Here is an 18,114-nt window from a genome sequence, read left to right on the forward strand (position 1 = left end):
AGACTGACCAGCTCTCTGGCACAGTAAACGTCTTCAAAATCTTTTGTAGGGTGTTCATCTCATGTTTATCCCATGTTCATTCATGTCCCTTCTCCATTCCAGCCATGCCCTTCTTTACACAATTCTAGGCTGTAAAATAGCTTGGACCAGCATTGCATCTGGTGACTGTTGCCACATAATATCCTGAGCTGACTCACAACGTTATATATGATATGATATTGTGCCTAGAAACTACGGTTGCACTATTTACTTACATGGTGATACAGCTGCTTTTACATCTGGCTGAAAGTTCTCTATATTTTATCATGTAAAACGAACAGTACAAGCTAGCCACAATAAAGCAGCTTTAAATCGCATTAACTTAACTCCACTCACAATTAGTTGGGCTTAATTAATTTTGGATGGATCATGCCCCATAGACAGTTTGTTTCTTGCAATAGTCAATAATTAAGGCCTTGTTTTCATATGCGTTAAAAAACTCCATGGTTATTTGACACAGAAGCAAAACATCTAAAGAAATAGAAACGGCTTCCTTACATTTAGGAACCCCACCTGTCCAGCCTGCTGACCAGCGTCGGGACAGACAAGTTGGACAAACTCTTTCAGAGTCTCCTGAGGATGATAGCGGATTGCTGGGTGTGAGAAGTATGGCCCAGGCTGTTGAATAATGGGTGATGTTGGAAAATGAAGAGTCGATGGTGTTGCATGTGGACTTGCTATAGGAAAGAAAACAGAAGACATTATAAGGAATAGATTTTTGGACTTGGATAAAAACAGTTCAAATTTATTGCACCTCTAATTATTTTAAATGTACCCTCTTAAAAAAAAGAAAAAAGCTTTCCAAATGTATACATCCCAAACTTTGTAACTAATGTACTGTTCTTCATAATACATCAGGTCATATTGAATTCTATAGCACTTCAAGTATAAAAGCAGAGCTTAAACGCAGCCAGATTTTAAAATGTCTTTTCTGCATTTTTAGTGGTCATCATTTATAAAGGAGCCAGCAGTCCTTGGTAAAAGTGACGACTATTCATTACCTTAAGAGCCTTTCTAATGAATCCAGCAATAAAAAATGTATTTGGGAGATTACGGTTGATTTAATTGACATTCTGCATAATTCTGGTTGCACGTAGGGACCAGTTTTATTTTGAGCTATAAATGGGCAATAACATAATGCTGCTGGTCTTGCAGCCTTTGTTTATGTCTCTTTTTCAGTTCAGTGGAGGAATTTTATTTTGAAGTAATTTGCTTTCACGTAAACCAACATTTACATTTTGTCTTTCATAAGTGAGAAATGAAAATTCAAACATGCCCCCCAGATCAGTTTTAGGAATATACTGCTTCAAGGGGTCTAGGGTAGTGAATTTACATGCCAAGAAGTCACAAGTGAAGACTGCAATAGGAAGGCAATGCTATTTTAGATATCCCAAGGCAATGAAAGGCAAAGTAGTTTGATGTGTACCAGTGTTGTCATCTATTCATTTGGAGCAAACAGTTAAATGTTTTTAAAGCCTTAATAGTGCAATGGAATGGCTTAACCTGAAGGCCACATATGTCCCTCAAGCATTTGATCATAATAAAAATTTGGGTTTACATTTCAGTTTACTAAATGACTGATGTGCTTTTTCTAAGTTACCAACCTACATGTCACCTTCATCATGTGGAGGAAGCTAGAAACAGCCTCTTCATGAACGTTTCATTAAGCTTCCATTGTAACTTCTAGCATGGCTCACTGTGTTGTTTTTCATTCTGGTTTGTAGAATTTCTACACAATTATTTCTGGCAATAGCTGGCACTAGTCTAGAAATTCACCACAAGATGTGGAAGAATGACATGACACATCATACTTGCCATTACAGTGGAAGTATGGAGAAGCCCATCATGCAGAAGTCAATTCAGTTTCTTTAATGTCATGAAAGTAATATGTGGGCTGCTGTTCAGTAATCTCTACAACAACACTTTAAGTAGGCCAGCAATAGACCTTGTTTGCACGATCAAATAAGCCACAGTTACTTATTTAAATTTTTATTTAAGCCATGGTCACTTATTTAAAACATGGTGTCTGCCAGGCATGATTTCTAACATCACCATCTGGGCATGGCTTGTCGTGTCGTCCAAACCCTCCAATAACCCATGGGCTGTTGAAGGGTTATTGGAGGGTTGTTTCTCCCTCCAATAAGCCATGACACCCAGGTTCAGACAACATGCCCAGCATGCGCCATAATTTAAATAGGCCATGGTGGCTTATTTTGATCATGTGAATTGCCCCACTATTAGGAAGAGGAAGGCGGTGAGGCTAAGAGGTAGTAGCTTGCTTGAGGCCAGTAATATCTCAGTCTCCACCTCAGTATGTACCTTCAAACTGAACAGCAATCAGTTTTCCATCTTGTCAAGTCTTATTAATCAATGGCAGATCCAGGTGACAGTGGTAGTGACACTGACAATATATATAGAGACAGTGGTATCATGGAGTAATGAAACACTATGGTAAACATAAAAGGTCTAATTTGTCGTTAGATGATTTGTCTTCTTTTCGCTTGGACACTGGGGGCCATGCTAGACCTGCCGGATAATCTGGCAGGGAGGAGGGGTGATGGCACGCTACAGCTAGCACGCGCCATCGCCGTCTTCCACACGTAACACGCGACGGGGCAAGGGGAATTCCCGTCGCATCAGCTATTTTTTTTCAGTTAAAGGGGCCATGTGCGCTGGAGAGCCGCCGGAGAAGGTAAGTAGTTTTTTTTAAAAAATAAAGCCCCCCGCTCCCCCTGCCCCTGATTCCCCCAATGCTTGATGACCCCCTTCCCGCTCGCTCGCCCATCCTCCCCCGATGCCCGTCCTTCTTCCCTCGCCCCATGCCCGTCCTTCTTCCCTTGCCCAATGCCTGTCCTTCTCCCCCCCTCCTGCAGGGTCCGGCCTTCCCCCGTGGCCCCTATCTCCCCCCCAGGATCCCCCCCGCCCGATGGGCACAGCTTATCCCGGCTTAAGGGAGGTGTTAGCACGGCCTGACCCCAGATTCCCCTGTGCGTCATCTGGATGCACAGGAGGGAAACCGGGCCTCACACCGTGCTAACGCCTGGTCTAGCAACGGCCTGACCAACATTTTTCAAGCAATTTGCACAACCATATACAAGACAGCACTCTAAATCCCAATACAGCTGTGTAAATGCTGGGTGGGGGACAGACGGATGACGACAACAACATTATTTTCCCAGCAATAATAATATTACTGTTTCAAGTCTGGGGAAATGTAAGGAAAGCAATCACTTGATAAAGAATCCCACACAACAAATTCACATTTGTTGCAGTACAAGTTGATGGTGTCTAGAAACTCTCTGATTTCCTGGTTTCCTTTCATTTTCACACACTGCATCACAGAAGCCTATTGAATTTGTACAAAACAGCTCTTTCTCATATTGGATTTATTTCTAACCAAAGTATATAGTCATCCTCTCTTGCCCAGCTCTATTAAAATTTTATGGCTATCTACGCCCATGCACTGCATTTATAAACCACAAAGAATTGCTTCGATAAAAGTTACGAAAGTCACTATGTGTACAGGGGAATATATTACATTAGTCTTGAAGTATGCTTAATATAATGGAGAAACTGAATGTATAGACAACTTGGCAGTACACAACTTGGCAGTATGCAGCAAAACCTGAATAAAGATTAAGTCAAAATCAAACAAAGAGGTAAAAATATGCATTTGTATCTCAATGCCATTATAAGGGAAGCTTAATGAAACAAATGCAAAAGTTCCGTTTCTTACTCTTTGTTCCAAGTTAGGTGTATTATGAATATTTCTCCATTAATAAATAGTTTGATATAAAAACACACAGCTAGCACATAGCTAGTAGCAACAGAAAGCCAGCTGCATCTCTAGAACCGTTATTATTCAAGTAGACCTATAGGTTGACTTGTAAAAGCTCAGGCATATACCTTCTCTAGCACAGAACTATCCAGTGCTGAACATGACCATAAGAAGATCCATGCTGAATCAGACGAAGGGCCATCTAGTCCAGCACACCTTCAACCAGCTGTCAACCAGGAATCTGCAATGAGGACATGAGTGCAATAGCACCCTCCTGTCTATGTTTCCCATCAACTTGTGTACATAGGCTTACTGCCTCTGATACTGGAGGCAGCACTGTAGCACATAGCCTTCAGAACTAATAGCCATTGATACTCTTTTCCTCCAGAAATTTATCTAACCCCCTGTTAAAGCCTTCCAACTTGGTGTCCATCACTATGGCTTGTGATAGAGAATTCCATTGTTTTACTATGTGTTGGATGAAGAAATGCTTTCTTTCCTCTGTTCTGAATCTCCCACCAATCAGCTTCATGGGATAAACTCAGGTTCTGGTATTATGAGAGAAGAAGAAAAATGTCTCCCTATCCAATTCTCCATGCCATGCATAATTTTGTACACCTCTATCACATCTCCCCTTATCCTCCTTTTTTCCAAGCTAAACAATCCCAGCTGTTGTAACCTTCCCTCATAGGGGAGATGCTCCAGCCCCTTGATCATTTTAGTTGCCCCTTTCTTCACCTTTTCCAGCTCTACAATATCTTTTTTAGGTATAGTGATCAGAACTGCACACAGTATTCTAAGGCCTTCGCTAGACCTAAGGTTTATCCCGGGATCGTCCCGGGGTCATCCCTGTTCATGTAAATGACACACAGGGAATCCTGGGAGCAGGCAGGGATGACCCCGGGACGATCCCGGGATAAACTTTAGGTCTAGCTAAGGCCATAGTGCGGTCGCACCACAGATTTGTATAAAGGCAGTATGGTATTGGCAGTTTTATTCTCAAGTCCTTTTCTAATAATGCATAACATAGAGTTTGCCTTTTCTTTTCCTTTTTACAGTGGCTGTACACTGGGTTAACATTTCACTGAGCTCTCCACCACAGCCCCAAGATCTCTTTTTTGGTTGGTCACCACTAGCTAAATCCCATCAGGTTATACTTGGTTGCTATTTTTTGTGCCAATGTGCAGTACTTAACACTTGCTTACAATGAACCGCATTTGCCACTTTGAGGCCCATTCTTCTAGTTTGGAGAGAGATCTTTTGGAGCTCCTTACAATCCCTTTTTGTTTTAACCGCCTTAAATAATTTGGCCATTTCACTGCTCACTCCAAATTCCAGTTCATTTATGAACAAGTTGAAAAGCATTGGTTCCAATACAGATCCCTGTGGGACCCCACTATTTACTTCTCTCCATTGGGAGAATTTACCATTTATTCATACTTTCTACTTTCTATTCTTTAACCACTTACTGATCCTCTTATTCCATGACTGTTAAGTTTGTTCGTGAGTGAGGGACTCCGTTGGTGAGGGACTTTGTCAGAAGACTTTTGGAAGTCCAATTAAACAATGTCTAATGGGTCACCCGTATCTACATGTTTATTGACAATCTCATCTTAAAGAACTCTAAAGCCAGTGTGGTATAGTGGCTAGTGTGTCTGACTATGGGTTCATCTACATGAAGCAGGTTATTCCACTATGAAAGCGGTATATAAAAGGCAGGAGCCACACTACTGCTTTATAGTGGTATTGAAATGCACTGACAACTGTTGGGGCCCATGACACATCAGGATACAATGGAAAGGAGGTGGTTTATGCATGCCACCTTGGGTTCCTTGTAAGAAAAAAGATGGGATATAAATGTAATAAATTAATAAAATAAAAAGTGAGTTAGACAGGAGTTACGCCCCCTTTTAAAAACAAAAACAAAAAACTGATCTTGGGGACATGTTGTTACATACTTTGGTTAGAAGATCTGCAATTTCATATCTGAGTTCTTTGAGAACTCTAGGATGGATACCATCTGGGCCTGGTGATTTATTTGCTTTTAATTTATCAATGAAGTTGAGAACTTCATCTTTTGTCACCACTATTTGCTTCAGTTTCTCTGACTCCCTTCCTGAAAATGATGCTTCTTGCTCTTATTCAGATCATACATTCACTCCAGCCCTCATCCTGCACATCTGCTATAATAGGAATACAAAAAGCGCAGCCCCTGGGCCTCATGAAATCATATAAGGCAGCCCCCCAAGAACCCCCCACTGCCAATAATCCTACCCTTAGTTCATTTTGGGAGCTGAATGTCTTCAGGGGTTCTGAGAATGCTTATTTCCAGGGATGCTCTGGAAACAGGACTTCTATAGAAAGAAACATAGAGCCGATGCAGCCCTTGAAGGCAAAATGGTTGTATACCCCTGCTCTATAACAAGCCCACCAAATTATATGCACTTCTTTTTTCCGTCTGTAATTCCATCATGACCCCATAGTTCCCAAACTAGAACTGGGTCTGTTCAACAGTCCACACAGTTACAAGCAAAAGGACTGGGGCATGACTTTGCCTCATCCCTTTTGTCTTGAAATTATGTAGGTGAATAATTCTAACAATGACCACTGCCTTGGTCATAGATTTAGATCTCAGTGCAGTGCATCCAAGCCACTTTCTGAACAGAATTTAGCTTCTACCTGTACATGTTAAAAATACTGTGACTTAATTACTAGGAGCATTAGTTCTGAATTTTAGTTAAGGGGCAGAGTAGAAGAAATGAGACATAACATGGTTACGAATGTTGAGTACAGTGAAGTTGATTGGATTCAGACATTATGCATGATGCCGCCACCCACAGACCTCCTCGCCGGCTGGGACGGAGAGCTCGGGGGAAGAAGGCAGGGTGGAGAGCTTCTTCCGATCTCAACCCCGCCTTCTTCAACCGAGCTCTCCTCGCCTGTCGGCGAGGAGGTCTCTTTGTGGCGGCGGCGGCGGCAAAGACGTCTCTTTGTCGGCTCTTCCAAAGGCAAGTTACATGATCGCTTTCACGCCGCACTGGAGTCGCTTAGAAGCGATCTCGGTACGACGTGCGGATTCCCACTGAGTCTCTTCTGTTCCCAAGTCTTACTTCTATCCATTTTCATTCTTTTCTCCTTTCCTCTCAGTTTTCAACTTACCTTTCTTCTGACTACTGGCTACTTGTTTGCACTCTCTTAGTTTTCTGCAATTCTCTTTAAAGGGAAGTGGGAATATATTGGGTGGGTGCAGTTGGATTATTTTTGTGATTTGTTTGTCAAAAATTTCTCAACAAAACCAACAAAAACATAATAAAAGAGTAACAACTAGAAACGTAGGTACAAATACATATGTAAACTGCAGACAATCACAAAATTACATACGTGTGTCCAATTTAACATCTGATGCTATGACACAGAATTTAAAATAAATATATAAATTACTCTGTTCTTCCATAGATCCAATCTATTTTATGGAGTTTGAACAGGAATATATCCTGGTGAATAAACACTATGATTTATATTTTTCATTATAAAAATAATGCATATTATGTGAAATAACAGTAGTAGTTTAATATTTTATGTCACAAGGGCAGCTGGGATTTAAGTCACTAAGGGTGCAATTAGACAGAAAAATGTCCTACGGTTCCAAGTATCCCTCCAGCCAGCCATGGTGACTGGGGCATGCTGGGAATTGTAGGACTTTATTTCGTCTAAACATGCATAGGATTGAACCCTAACAGTGACATCCAATACATGTCTATTTAGAAGTAAGTTCCATTGAGTTCAATGGGGTTATTCCCAGGTAAGTGAGTATAGGATTACAAATAGATTGCTGCAGGCTACAGACATTCTAACAACATATTGTAAGTGACATCAAGGAATAAAATATGTGCTGTAATATATCCAAATTAAAATTTAAAGATTTGTACAAGCTAAAATCTGCACATTATCATTTCAAAATAAGCTTAAAGTTGCTTTGGGACTATTTAGTGCCAAAACAAACCTAACATCAACTATGAAATATAGTAGATGAAAAAGGTGCATAATAATGTTTTCTTCTTAGCATTTTCCTCTTGTTCACTGCTTTAACTGTGCCTAACAAAGTCTACTGATATGACTTTCTTAGACTGGCCTACTATGCCCAATCTCTGGGAATAATTTGAGCTATGTTTCATCCTGTAACAATGCTGCAAATGGTGATCAGATTCCAGGTTTTTGTAGACATCTAACTTGTTCCCTTACTGAGACCCAAACTTTGCTCAAGAACTGAAAACCCTTCCACCATCAAGGCTCAGAAGGATATAACATAGGAAGGTGTTTTCTCTCTTACACATTAGTAGCCTATGTAATCTACAACTAATCTATTACAAGTAGAAAATAGCACTGTTTAACCTACATATTGCAAAATATTCTAATATGTCAGAAATGATCTAGCAACAACAGCTGGAGTTTGAACAGCTATATTAGTGCATCTAACAAAAAGTGACATTCGCTTGTGCACAGCATCCTGTTAAATGGCACATGAAGTGAACAGCTGCATATGAACCTTCAGGAAGTGACATTTACAAGGAAGGCTATTACAGGTCAAACATTTATGAAACCTCCCCACCTGCTCTAGGCATCATCATTGACTAGATACTGACTTGTAGGAAAAACATACAGGAGACCATAGTTCCAGTCTTACCTAGAGCAATGATCCAACCAGTGATGCTTTTTCATCTGTTCATTAAGAGAATTTCAAGCTAACCTTTCAACAAAACAGAAGTCAAACACTTCATAATTGCAAACCTATTTATTCTGGTAAATGGTGGAACCACAATACTGAACTGCACTGCAACATGTTACTGCAACCTTTTTGGACCAGACAGCAGATTTGGAATTCTGAGAGTATCATGGGTGCTCTCACAAAATGGCTGCCATGGGATTGGGAGGGGCTAACCATTCACAAAATTTGGTATAGCCAATTGCAATACACCCATTTCCTAGAAGGCAAACTGGTGAGGCTAAAAGAAAACTCACTTGCCCCAGAACCTAAGTCCAAGAGAGAGAGTTCAAAAACACAACACCCCTTTTGAACTCACAGCTTTCTGCTCCTACACTTATTTTAATAGGAAGCAAGCTGATGAGGCTCAGAGACATATAACAGGAGAGAAACTAAGAACAAATGGAGGTGGAGTCTTTGCCCCAAATGTCAAATCATAAATTTCCCCCACGAAGCACCGATTGGCACCAACGCTGATTTTATTCTGGCGCCAAGTTAAGACATAGCTTTCTAACAAAGCCTTTGGTGGCTAATATTCACCAAGCCTATACATAGTTTTAATTGTTTAAATTGGTTTTACTGTTTGTTTGTTTTTACTGGTTTTAGCTTATTAATGGTTTAATTTGTTTTTAGCTGTGTATATTTATTGTTTTATATTGGTTGTATGATTTTATCTGTACGCTACCCTGAGATCCACATGATATAGGGCAGGATACAAATGTCTTAATAAATAAATAAAACCCCACCCTCCCACATTTTTCCTGCTAAAAGCCCTTTACTGGAACCATCCCTTCCCTTACCCTTTCTCTTCCAGGTCTAAGCACCACCCTGTAGCTCCCTACTATTTAATAACCTTTCCTGCATGCCAGTTATAAAACCTTTAACTGCTGCCACCAAAATAAACCCTCTCTACCTAAAAAACATAGTCTGTTTTTTATGGCATAGGCAGGAGACTGACCCCACCACTAGAGGTGACCTTTCAAAATGAACGAAACTTACATGTTTATTAATGGGAATTATTTACAAAAGGGAATAAGATGCCACTCTTCAAATAAGAGGCTGAGATTGCTTTAAGGTTTTCAAATTAAATCTGCTTGATTACCATTCCTATTAGGCAAGAGAGTTTCCCCCAGCTAACTCAGTAGCTTTTCTTTCAGAGCAGATTTCCCTAAACTCCACCCCACAAACAGCAACAGGTTTAGGAAGTTCTCTACAGGTTTAGGAAATTCCCTAAACTTCCTCACAATTAAGAACAGATTCTGTACGCTAGCCTTTCTCTGCCTCCAGCTCTTCCTGCTACTTCTGGCTTCTAGAATTATTCAGTTGTTTCAGGGACTACTTGCTGAAGTTCCATCTGGTCAGACATAAAATGTATTATGTATAACTTTGTTTGCTCATAAAATTATTTTGCTTGGTGTATTAAGTTTAAAAGAATAGTTTATTCAGACAATAATTACAAATTTACTGCATTTACTTTTGAATGTTTTAATGATAATTTTATGAGCAAACCAAGTTATATATAATACATTTTATGTCCCTAAAACGACAAAGTGTTTCTTTGCTAATTGCTACTGGACAATAAACTTTAGAAACGCTATGCTTTAGCTTTATAATTCTTACAAAAACTATTTAAGGTAGGTCCATATTGTTATTATTCCAATATTGCAGATGGCGGCTAAAGCTGAGAGCTAATGGCTTGCCTAAGCTCCAAACTAGAGGTAACAGAAGCAGATCTGCATGTGTTTAAACCTGGATCTACTCTAGTCACATAGAAAGAAGGGAGTGGCGGGGATCCAGTTTTAGCCAGAAGAGGGATACATGGGTAAGGAGTGCAGAAACCTCATCACCTACTGCATATCTTTGAGAACCTCCTTTGTCAAGCACTGTTTCTACCACCTGTACTCACTTCTGGAACTGCAGCTTCACAAAGGAGAAAGATGCCTTAGGGAGGAAATTATCCCTGGAGGGATGGAGTGGATGGAGGGATGGAGTGGTTCTCCACTCCACAAAGAGGTTGTTTTGGCATCCATCACCTAAATAGCCCTTTTGCTGATAAAATTGCCCTCCCACCCATTCGTTCTACAAGATTGGGGAAGATCTGGATTTAAATATGCATCTTTGGGGTCATCTACACCAAGCAGGATATTCCACTATGAAAGCAGTATGGAAGCAGTATATAAAAAGCAGGAGCCAAACCACTGCTTTATAGCAGTATTGAAGTGCACTGACAACTATTGGGGCCCATGACACATACCACATACCGCTTTCATAGTGTTATATCCTGCTTGGTGTAGAGGTGTCATGGGCCCCAACAGTGCCAGTGCACTTCAGTTCCACTATAAAGCAGTAGTGTACATCCTGCAGTGCACTTCAATACCGCTATAAAGCAGTAGTGTGGCACCTGCCTTTTATATACTGCTTTCATACTGCTTTCATAGTGGAATATCCTGCTTGGTATAGATGAGCCCTTTGTCATCAGGTCTAATTTCATCCTTACAGTATCTGGTGTCTTCATGGTAGAGGTGAGATTTCAACCAAGGACTTCCCAGCTCACACACTTTGTCATTTCACAGAGCACCAGCTCTCAGGTTGTGAGAGCTGAATCACAGATTCCCAAAGGAAGGTAACCATGTTGTTGACCCTTGAAACATGATCTCTATTCAAAATCTATGAGAACAGGTTGGGATGGGAGGAGATGAGACTGGATAGAACCAAGGGGAGCAGCCATCATGATGCTGCCATGGCAAAAGAACTATCCATGAGTTTGTCTTGGCTTATAGGTACAAGAATACAACTACACAGAGAAATATCTCTAATTTTTACTAACAAACTAATTAAACACACATTCAACTTCCTAGAAATAGCAACAGTTTAGTCACACACAAAAAATCAAGAGAATGTTCTATCAGCTCTAATTCTTAAAGACCTAATTGGCCTCATTACAATTGAGAAAGTATTTGTGGAAAGGCATTTAGGTGGAAACATTGTTGTAGTTCATTATGTTAGATGCTTCCCTTTCAATCTCTTTAAGACGCTTTAGCTCACTGTGATCTGCACTCTCTCTCATAACATTAAAGCAATGCAAGTGCCAGTTCAAATTATGCAAGATGTATCCCACCCTTTGTATCCCAAAAGTACTTATTTTCAAAAATGACCGTATTAGAGTACTAATTGGCTAAGCCACCATGCTGGCTGATGTGAAATGCTTTCAAATGCTATGCAACAGCTGTGTTGATCAGAAATAAGAAGAGTGACTTTTTAATAAGGAAAGCTGGCAAAAGGCCAGGATTTTTGAAGGGAACTTAAACTTCTATATATATAATACAATTCATGAGGTAGAGAAGAAAAATCTCTACCTCTTGAAGGCACAGCTTTAAAAAAAATTAAAGGTTCTGGGTGCAATCCAGTTCCATTAAAACCAACAGGAGTTTTGCCACTGACTGCAAAGCGAGTGGATCACAACCTGTAAGACAAAAAGCAGTCTCCCTACTCCCCCTACATTCTCCCGACCTACATTTAAACTGCAACAAGAAAGCATTCATTAACTGGTGTTTGAAAGATTGTTCTGAGTAGTTTATTCTTATTCTTAGAGATTGAAATAAAACTTTTGTAGCTAATTCTTTCTGCATTTTTAAAAATTGCAGCCTCAGCATTTAACTTCATTGAATGAAATTTCCCATATGTGTAATTCAGATGTGCAGATAACTGGAAATAACAGACATGAGAGTTCACGGATACCGGTGTGTAGCATAAGCTCTATATCAAGGCAGGGTATGAAGGAATTAGGGTGACCATATGAAAAGGAGGACAGAGCTCCTTTATCTTTAACAGTTGCATAGAAAAGGGAATTTCAGCAGGTGTCATTTGTATATATGGGGAACCTGGGGAAATTTCCTCTTCATCACCACAGTTAAAGCTGCAGGTGCCCTGCCCTCTTTTAAATCTGGACACTCTAGTATAGCTCCTGCAGCTTTAACTGTGGTGATGAAGACGGGATTTCATCAGGTTCTCCATATATACAAATAACACCTCCTGAAATTCCCTTTTCTATGCAACTGTTAAAGATACAGGAGCCCTGTCCTCCTTTTCATATGGTCACCCAAGAAGGAATATGATCTAGCAACTTTGCTAAGGTTAAGGAGGTCTGAATCTGGTAATCCCAGTGGGAGACTGTCTGGGAACCCTATGTATATCTTTCCATGATGAAAGAAAGGATGGATGTAAATGTAATAAATGGAGAGCCAGTGTGGTATAATGATTAAGAGTGTTGGATGTTCAGACTAGGAGAGGGAAGCCCAGGTTTAAAGCCCTATTCTGCCAGGAAATTCACTGGGTATCCTTGCACCAGTCACTATCTTTCAGCCAAGCCCACCCCACAGAATTGTTATGAGGATAAAATGAGTGGGGGAAGAACCACACATTGTATGACCCAAGTCTCCTGAAGGAAAGGTGGGATTAAATTGCACCCTGCACTGAAAAAAGCAGACATGAAAAAGCAGTTCAATACGTTCTGATATTTAGGTGAGCTCAATGGACTCTTGGCAACCTTTGAGCCCAAACTAGCACGTTTAAACTGTCCTGATAGATTAAGGCCTTCTGCAGTTAAAAATTATTTAATTTGATTCATGTGGAAAAAATATACCTTTCTACTTATAATTTTAATTATGGCAGCCTCACATTTAAACTAAAAATATATGGAATTTTATTTTGACTGCCTGAGCCATGTTGTATACATAATTTTAATTTGTGGTTTCAACAGAAAATTAAGCAAAAACAAGATTACTCCCATAATTAAATGCAGATGATGTATCTGAAAAACAAAAATAAATCCTGTTTTTCTTTTATGTGTGCAATGATATAATACTGCCTTGATACTAAAAATGGCATGTTAATGGAACCAATAAGTCTAGAGTGATATATTGCTGTTAAGTTATTAGGACTGCACATTCCCATTTTGACTATCAATGTTTTTCCTCGCTTCCATTCTGTAGATGGTAAGCTGATACTACATAAACATTGTTAAAGCCATAGTTGCATGGTACAGTAATTCACTTAACTTTAATGTGATTTATGGTTCTGTCAATATGAGAGGTTGGAAATCCTGAGCTCCGATGCTTAAACATGGGTTCTGGATTTAAACGTAATAATGTACTTTGGTGTGTGAATGTCTGAGGAGGATAGAAAATTTAGCATAAAGGGAAATTTAGCATAAAATACTACAGTTCAATACCCTGTTCAAAGCATATAGTTTAACTCCATGGACACATCAAAGAAAAGCAATGAAACTGAATATGTAATCAGCAAGAGAGCAGGCTAAATATCATGGTCTAAGAGTATTCAATTTTTATGTTATTATTTTAGATATGCATGAAATCCTATTAGCGTGTTCAAAATTGCCTCTTCTGCTCTTCCTGTCCCTTACTTTTATATAGGCTATATCAAGCCTCTTTTGTCAGGGCAACTTTAAATCTACGTCCACTTTGTTAATCACCCCCATTCTTCTCGCTGGCACTTTTCCCTCAGGGTATTTTTGCCTCTTTAAGAGATTAAGCGGCCAAGTCATCTTGTTGCTCTAACATGTCCTCAGTGGAACAACATATTAACACAATTCCTCACTAAAAAGGCCCTTTCTAGAAGTTTGCAGCAGGGATGACAAATTAACCCAGCATGGTGTCCCACACATCTATCTTTGTGCAAATTATTAGTGTAATAGAGCTTTTAGTTATGCATTTATCTAGAGTTATTGAATGGTTGCACATAACAGAAGCAGAGCAATCAGGATCCTTTACGAGGCAATCTCAGTGGGTGGCCTTATAGTTAATTTCGGCTAGTAGTCCTCTAAGCTGTTCGCTCCCATACAAATTAGCTAAATAAGCTACTCCTTTAAATATTTCCTATGTCACAGGGCAACTCTTTAAAATCCAATAAAGGTAGAGTTTTAATTACACGGTTCCTGACTTTTGTTTATTTCTAATTTTAACTATTTGCAAGCTTCTTGCTTACAGGGTATGATGCAAGAGCAAGAGTACTGTCAGTCTGAATAGGTACTTAACTATTATCCAATGATAAGAACATAAGAAGTGTCATGCTGGAGCAGACCAAGGGACCATCAGGTCCAGCATTCTGTTCACACAGTGGCCAACTAGCAGTCGATCAGGGACCACAAGCAGGACATGGTGCAACAGCACCCTCATGCCCGTGTTTCCCAGTAACTGGTGTATATAGGCTTGCTGTCTCTGATACTGGAGGAAGCATACAGCCATCAGGACTAGTTGCCATTGATAGCCTTCTCCTCCAGGAATTTAACCAACCCCCCTTTTAAAGCCATCTAAATTGGAGGCCATCACTACATCGTGTGGTAACAATTTCCATAATTTAACTATGCGCTGTGTGAAGAAGGGAATCAAATTGTACCATTAATAAACATCTGGTCCAATATCTTTCATAATACCCATTTCAGTGGGCTGCAGACTTTTCACACCACAGACACATCTTAAAACCAATCTATATATTGAGACACATCTTTGAGGGCTGGCTTGACAAAGTACCTTTGGACCGCCTCCTATGTTGGTAGGACTCCTGCATTACATTATGGTTATCTGATAGCAGCTATGAAACACCATTTAAAAATTCCCCTAATGGCCTGGCACTCTGGGGCAGTGTGGAAATTTAAATTGGCATTGGAAACACCTGATGTTGAGAGACTAGGGCAGGTGTCAGTGCTCTGCTTGGCCTTTGGAGTGTGCTGAACTTCTAATTGTTTGTCTTATATGTCAGGCTTTCCCCTCAGTGTTTCTTCTTGTCTGTACACTTTTCTTTTTCTCTCTCCCATTCATGCCTCCCCCAATTCCATATTTTCATCTTTCTCTTTCTCCTTTTCTTTTCAACAGAAACTCTTCAAAAGAAGATAAAATAATGGTGGGGAACAACTATAGGTTGAGTCTCTTCCCAGTTATGGCTCTGGACTCACCAGCTGAAGAGTAATGCCTTGAGAGGGTTCTTCTCTTTAAAGGAAGCCTAAAAATAACTTTAACTGGGCTGGAGTTGAGGAAGGGAGGCAAAGATGCAGAAAGTTGGGCAGGGCGCCCATCACAAGTTGTCAGTTCAGCAACTCATCTGACAAAAAATATATGCTTATGATTTGTTTGTTTAGAAACATGCTCAGCTTGTCCTTCTTCCAAGGAAGTCAGGGCAGTGGTCTTGCCCACCCCCATTTTATCCTCACAATCCTGAAGGGTATCTTAGACTGAAAGATAGCAGCTGGCCCTGATCGCATATAGTGTCGTTCTGACATTGGCCAGGGATAATCTCCTCTTAAGGGCTGCTATGCTTTAAGATATCATCCAATTATGAAAAAGGTAAGTCAGAAATGTATGTAATGGTACTGCTATTAACTTCCAAAGCCCTAATGACTTGGGGCCAATTACCTGAAATATGTATCTCCTTCCATATATATCTGCCTGGACTCTAAGATTGTCTTCAGATGCCCTCCTCCGAGTGCCCCATCAAATAAAATGAGGCAGGGGGCTCTAAGGAGAGGGCCTTTTCCGTCATAGCACACTGGTTGAGGAATGCCCTCACAAGAGAGGCTTGCCTGGTGCCTACATTGTGAACCTTTCGGCCCCAGGTACAGAGCTTTCTATTCTCCCAGGCATTTTTGTACTTCAGTTTTGTTATTTTAAAATCTATTATTGCATTTTAAAACTTTACACTGCTGCTGGATTTTACTCTAGTTTTATACTGTAGTTGTAATCTTTTAAAAGTTTTATATTATGTTTTAATATGTTTGATGTATTTTATGGTTTAAATTGTTATGAGTTGCCCAGAAAGCTTTGTCTATTGGGCGGTTTAAAAATGTAATAAATAAAATAGAGAAGACTAGTGGATTTTTCCCCTCCAAGTGAAACACAAAAGGATTAAAATTCCTCGAAGGGACTTTATGGTAATTATCAGCCAATCCACCCCAGCTATAAGCACAAAGATCTGGCTTAACTGCCCATGGTTCTCCCTTTGACTATTAGAAACTATCTCTATCTTTCATGTGCGAATGTATGATACATCTGCTGTGAAAGCAGAAAATTTAATAAATCCAACAAATAGACTAACAAACACACAAATATCCATTTCATCCTCAGATCAAACACTTGTACCATGCCTCATCTGCCTGGGATTAATACAGACAAAACAGTCCCTAAATACCAAGACTAGCACATCTGATGCTTTTATTAGCAAAACTCACATGGCTCAGTTCGCATAACTGGCAGGCAGTTAACAAGTCATGGTGACTCGCTAACTGCACTACGAGTGCAGGCTGCATGCCAAGGGTTGTCGTGTTGTGTGAACCCGTAACAAGCCACCAACAATCCATGGCCGGGTTCATACAACATATTAAGCTGTGCTGCCAAGGGTAATTATGTAAACCCTCCTGGCACATGACTGGCACATGCACCATGGCTTGTTAACTGCCTGCCAATTGTACAAACCACTCCCATGGACGCATCAAAACTGTGAGGATTATTGAGAGCAGCATTGTCTAGGGACTCGGGTTTTCCACATGTAGCTCTCTATAGCACAGGTATTCACTTGAGTCTTTGCCTTATTCCTTTCTGCAAGAACCACAGCTTTTCAGCTATTTTAATGAGCAGAACTCTTTGTAGCAGCAAGATCCTGTTACGGAGCCACGTCCAAGCATCTGGTGCTTTGCAAATAAAAGAGCTTTAAGGTGCAATCCTATGAATGTTTAGACAGCAAAAGGTCCTGCAACTCCAAGCATTTCCCAACTAGCCATGCTGGGAGTTATAAGACTTTTTCCCTATCTAAACATGCATAAGATTGTGCTTTTAGAAATGGATAACTAAATTGAGAAATCTGAAAACACTGGAATTTTGTCCCATTTGCAGCCTTTTAGGCAAAATTTGCAGGTTAATCATGGCAGCGGCATCACCATCATACATGGTGCTTTATGGAGTAACAGAAATAAAAGACAATCCCCCACCTCAGCGGACTTATACTCTAAATATCAACACTTTAGAAGAAAAGAAAGTTAAAAGGGGGTAGGGAGGGAGACAGAGCAAGGGTAACACAGGCCTTAGTTAGACCTAAGGATTATCCCAGGCAAATAGAGGGGTTGTCTCTGCCTGCTCCCAGGATCCCATGTGTCATTTGGATGCACAGGGACGATCCTGGGATATCGGCCTGGTCTAGCCATGGCCACAGAGGCCAGATCTACACCAAGCAGGATATAGCACTATGAAAGCGGTATGAAAGGAGCATATAAGAGGCAGGAGCCACACTACTGCTTTATAGCAGTATTGAAGTGTACTGACAACTGTTGGGGCCCACGACACATACCATATATACCACTTTCATATCGCTTTCACAGTGCTATATCCTGCTTGGTGTGGCTCCTGCCTCTTATATACTGCTTTCATAATACTATCTCCTCCTTGGAGTAGATCTAGCCATAAAGAGATGAATGGGTGAGATAAAGGGAAACAGGGACAAATGAGAGTGCTTAGGATTTATTTTAGTTGGA

The 18,114-nt window shown here is 40.3% G+C and overlaps 1 protein-coding gene across 5 annotated transcripts in view; it reads right to left on the reverse strand.

Moving 5' to 3' along the window:
* Positions 1–18,114, reverse strand: part of NFIA (nuclear factor I A) — a 523,664-nt gene that overhangs the window by 49,099 nt on the left and 456,451 nt on the right. For all 5 annotated transcript variants that reach the window (XM_063138151.1, XM_063138134.1, XM_063138157.1 and 2 more), the window contains one exon: positions 538–716. In XM_063138151.1, the coding sequence (XP_062994221.1) occupies positions 538–716 (179 nt within the window). The remainder of the gene's footprint in view (positions 1–537; positions 717–18,114) is intronic.

The sequence above is a fragment of the Elgaria multicarinata genome, chromosome 1 (assembly GCF_023053635.1).
Source record: "Elgaria multicarinata webbii isolate HBS135686 ecotype San Diego chromosome 1, rElgMul1.1.pri, whole genome shotgun sequence".
Classification (NCBI taxonomy): Eukaryota; Metazoa; Chordata; class Lepidosauria; order Squamata; family Anguidae; genus Elgaria; species Elgaria multicarinata.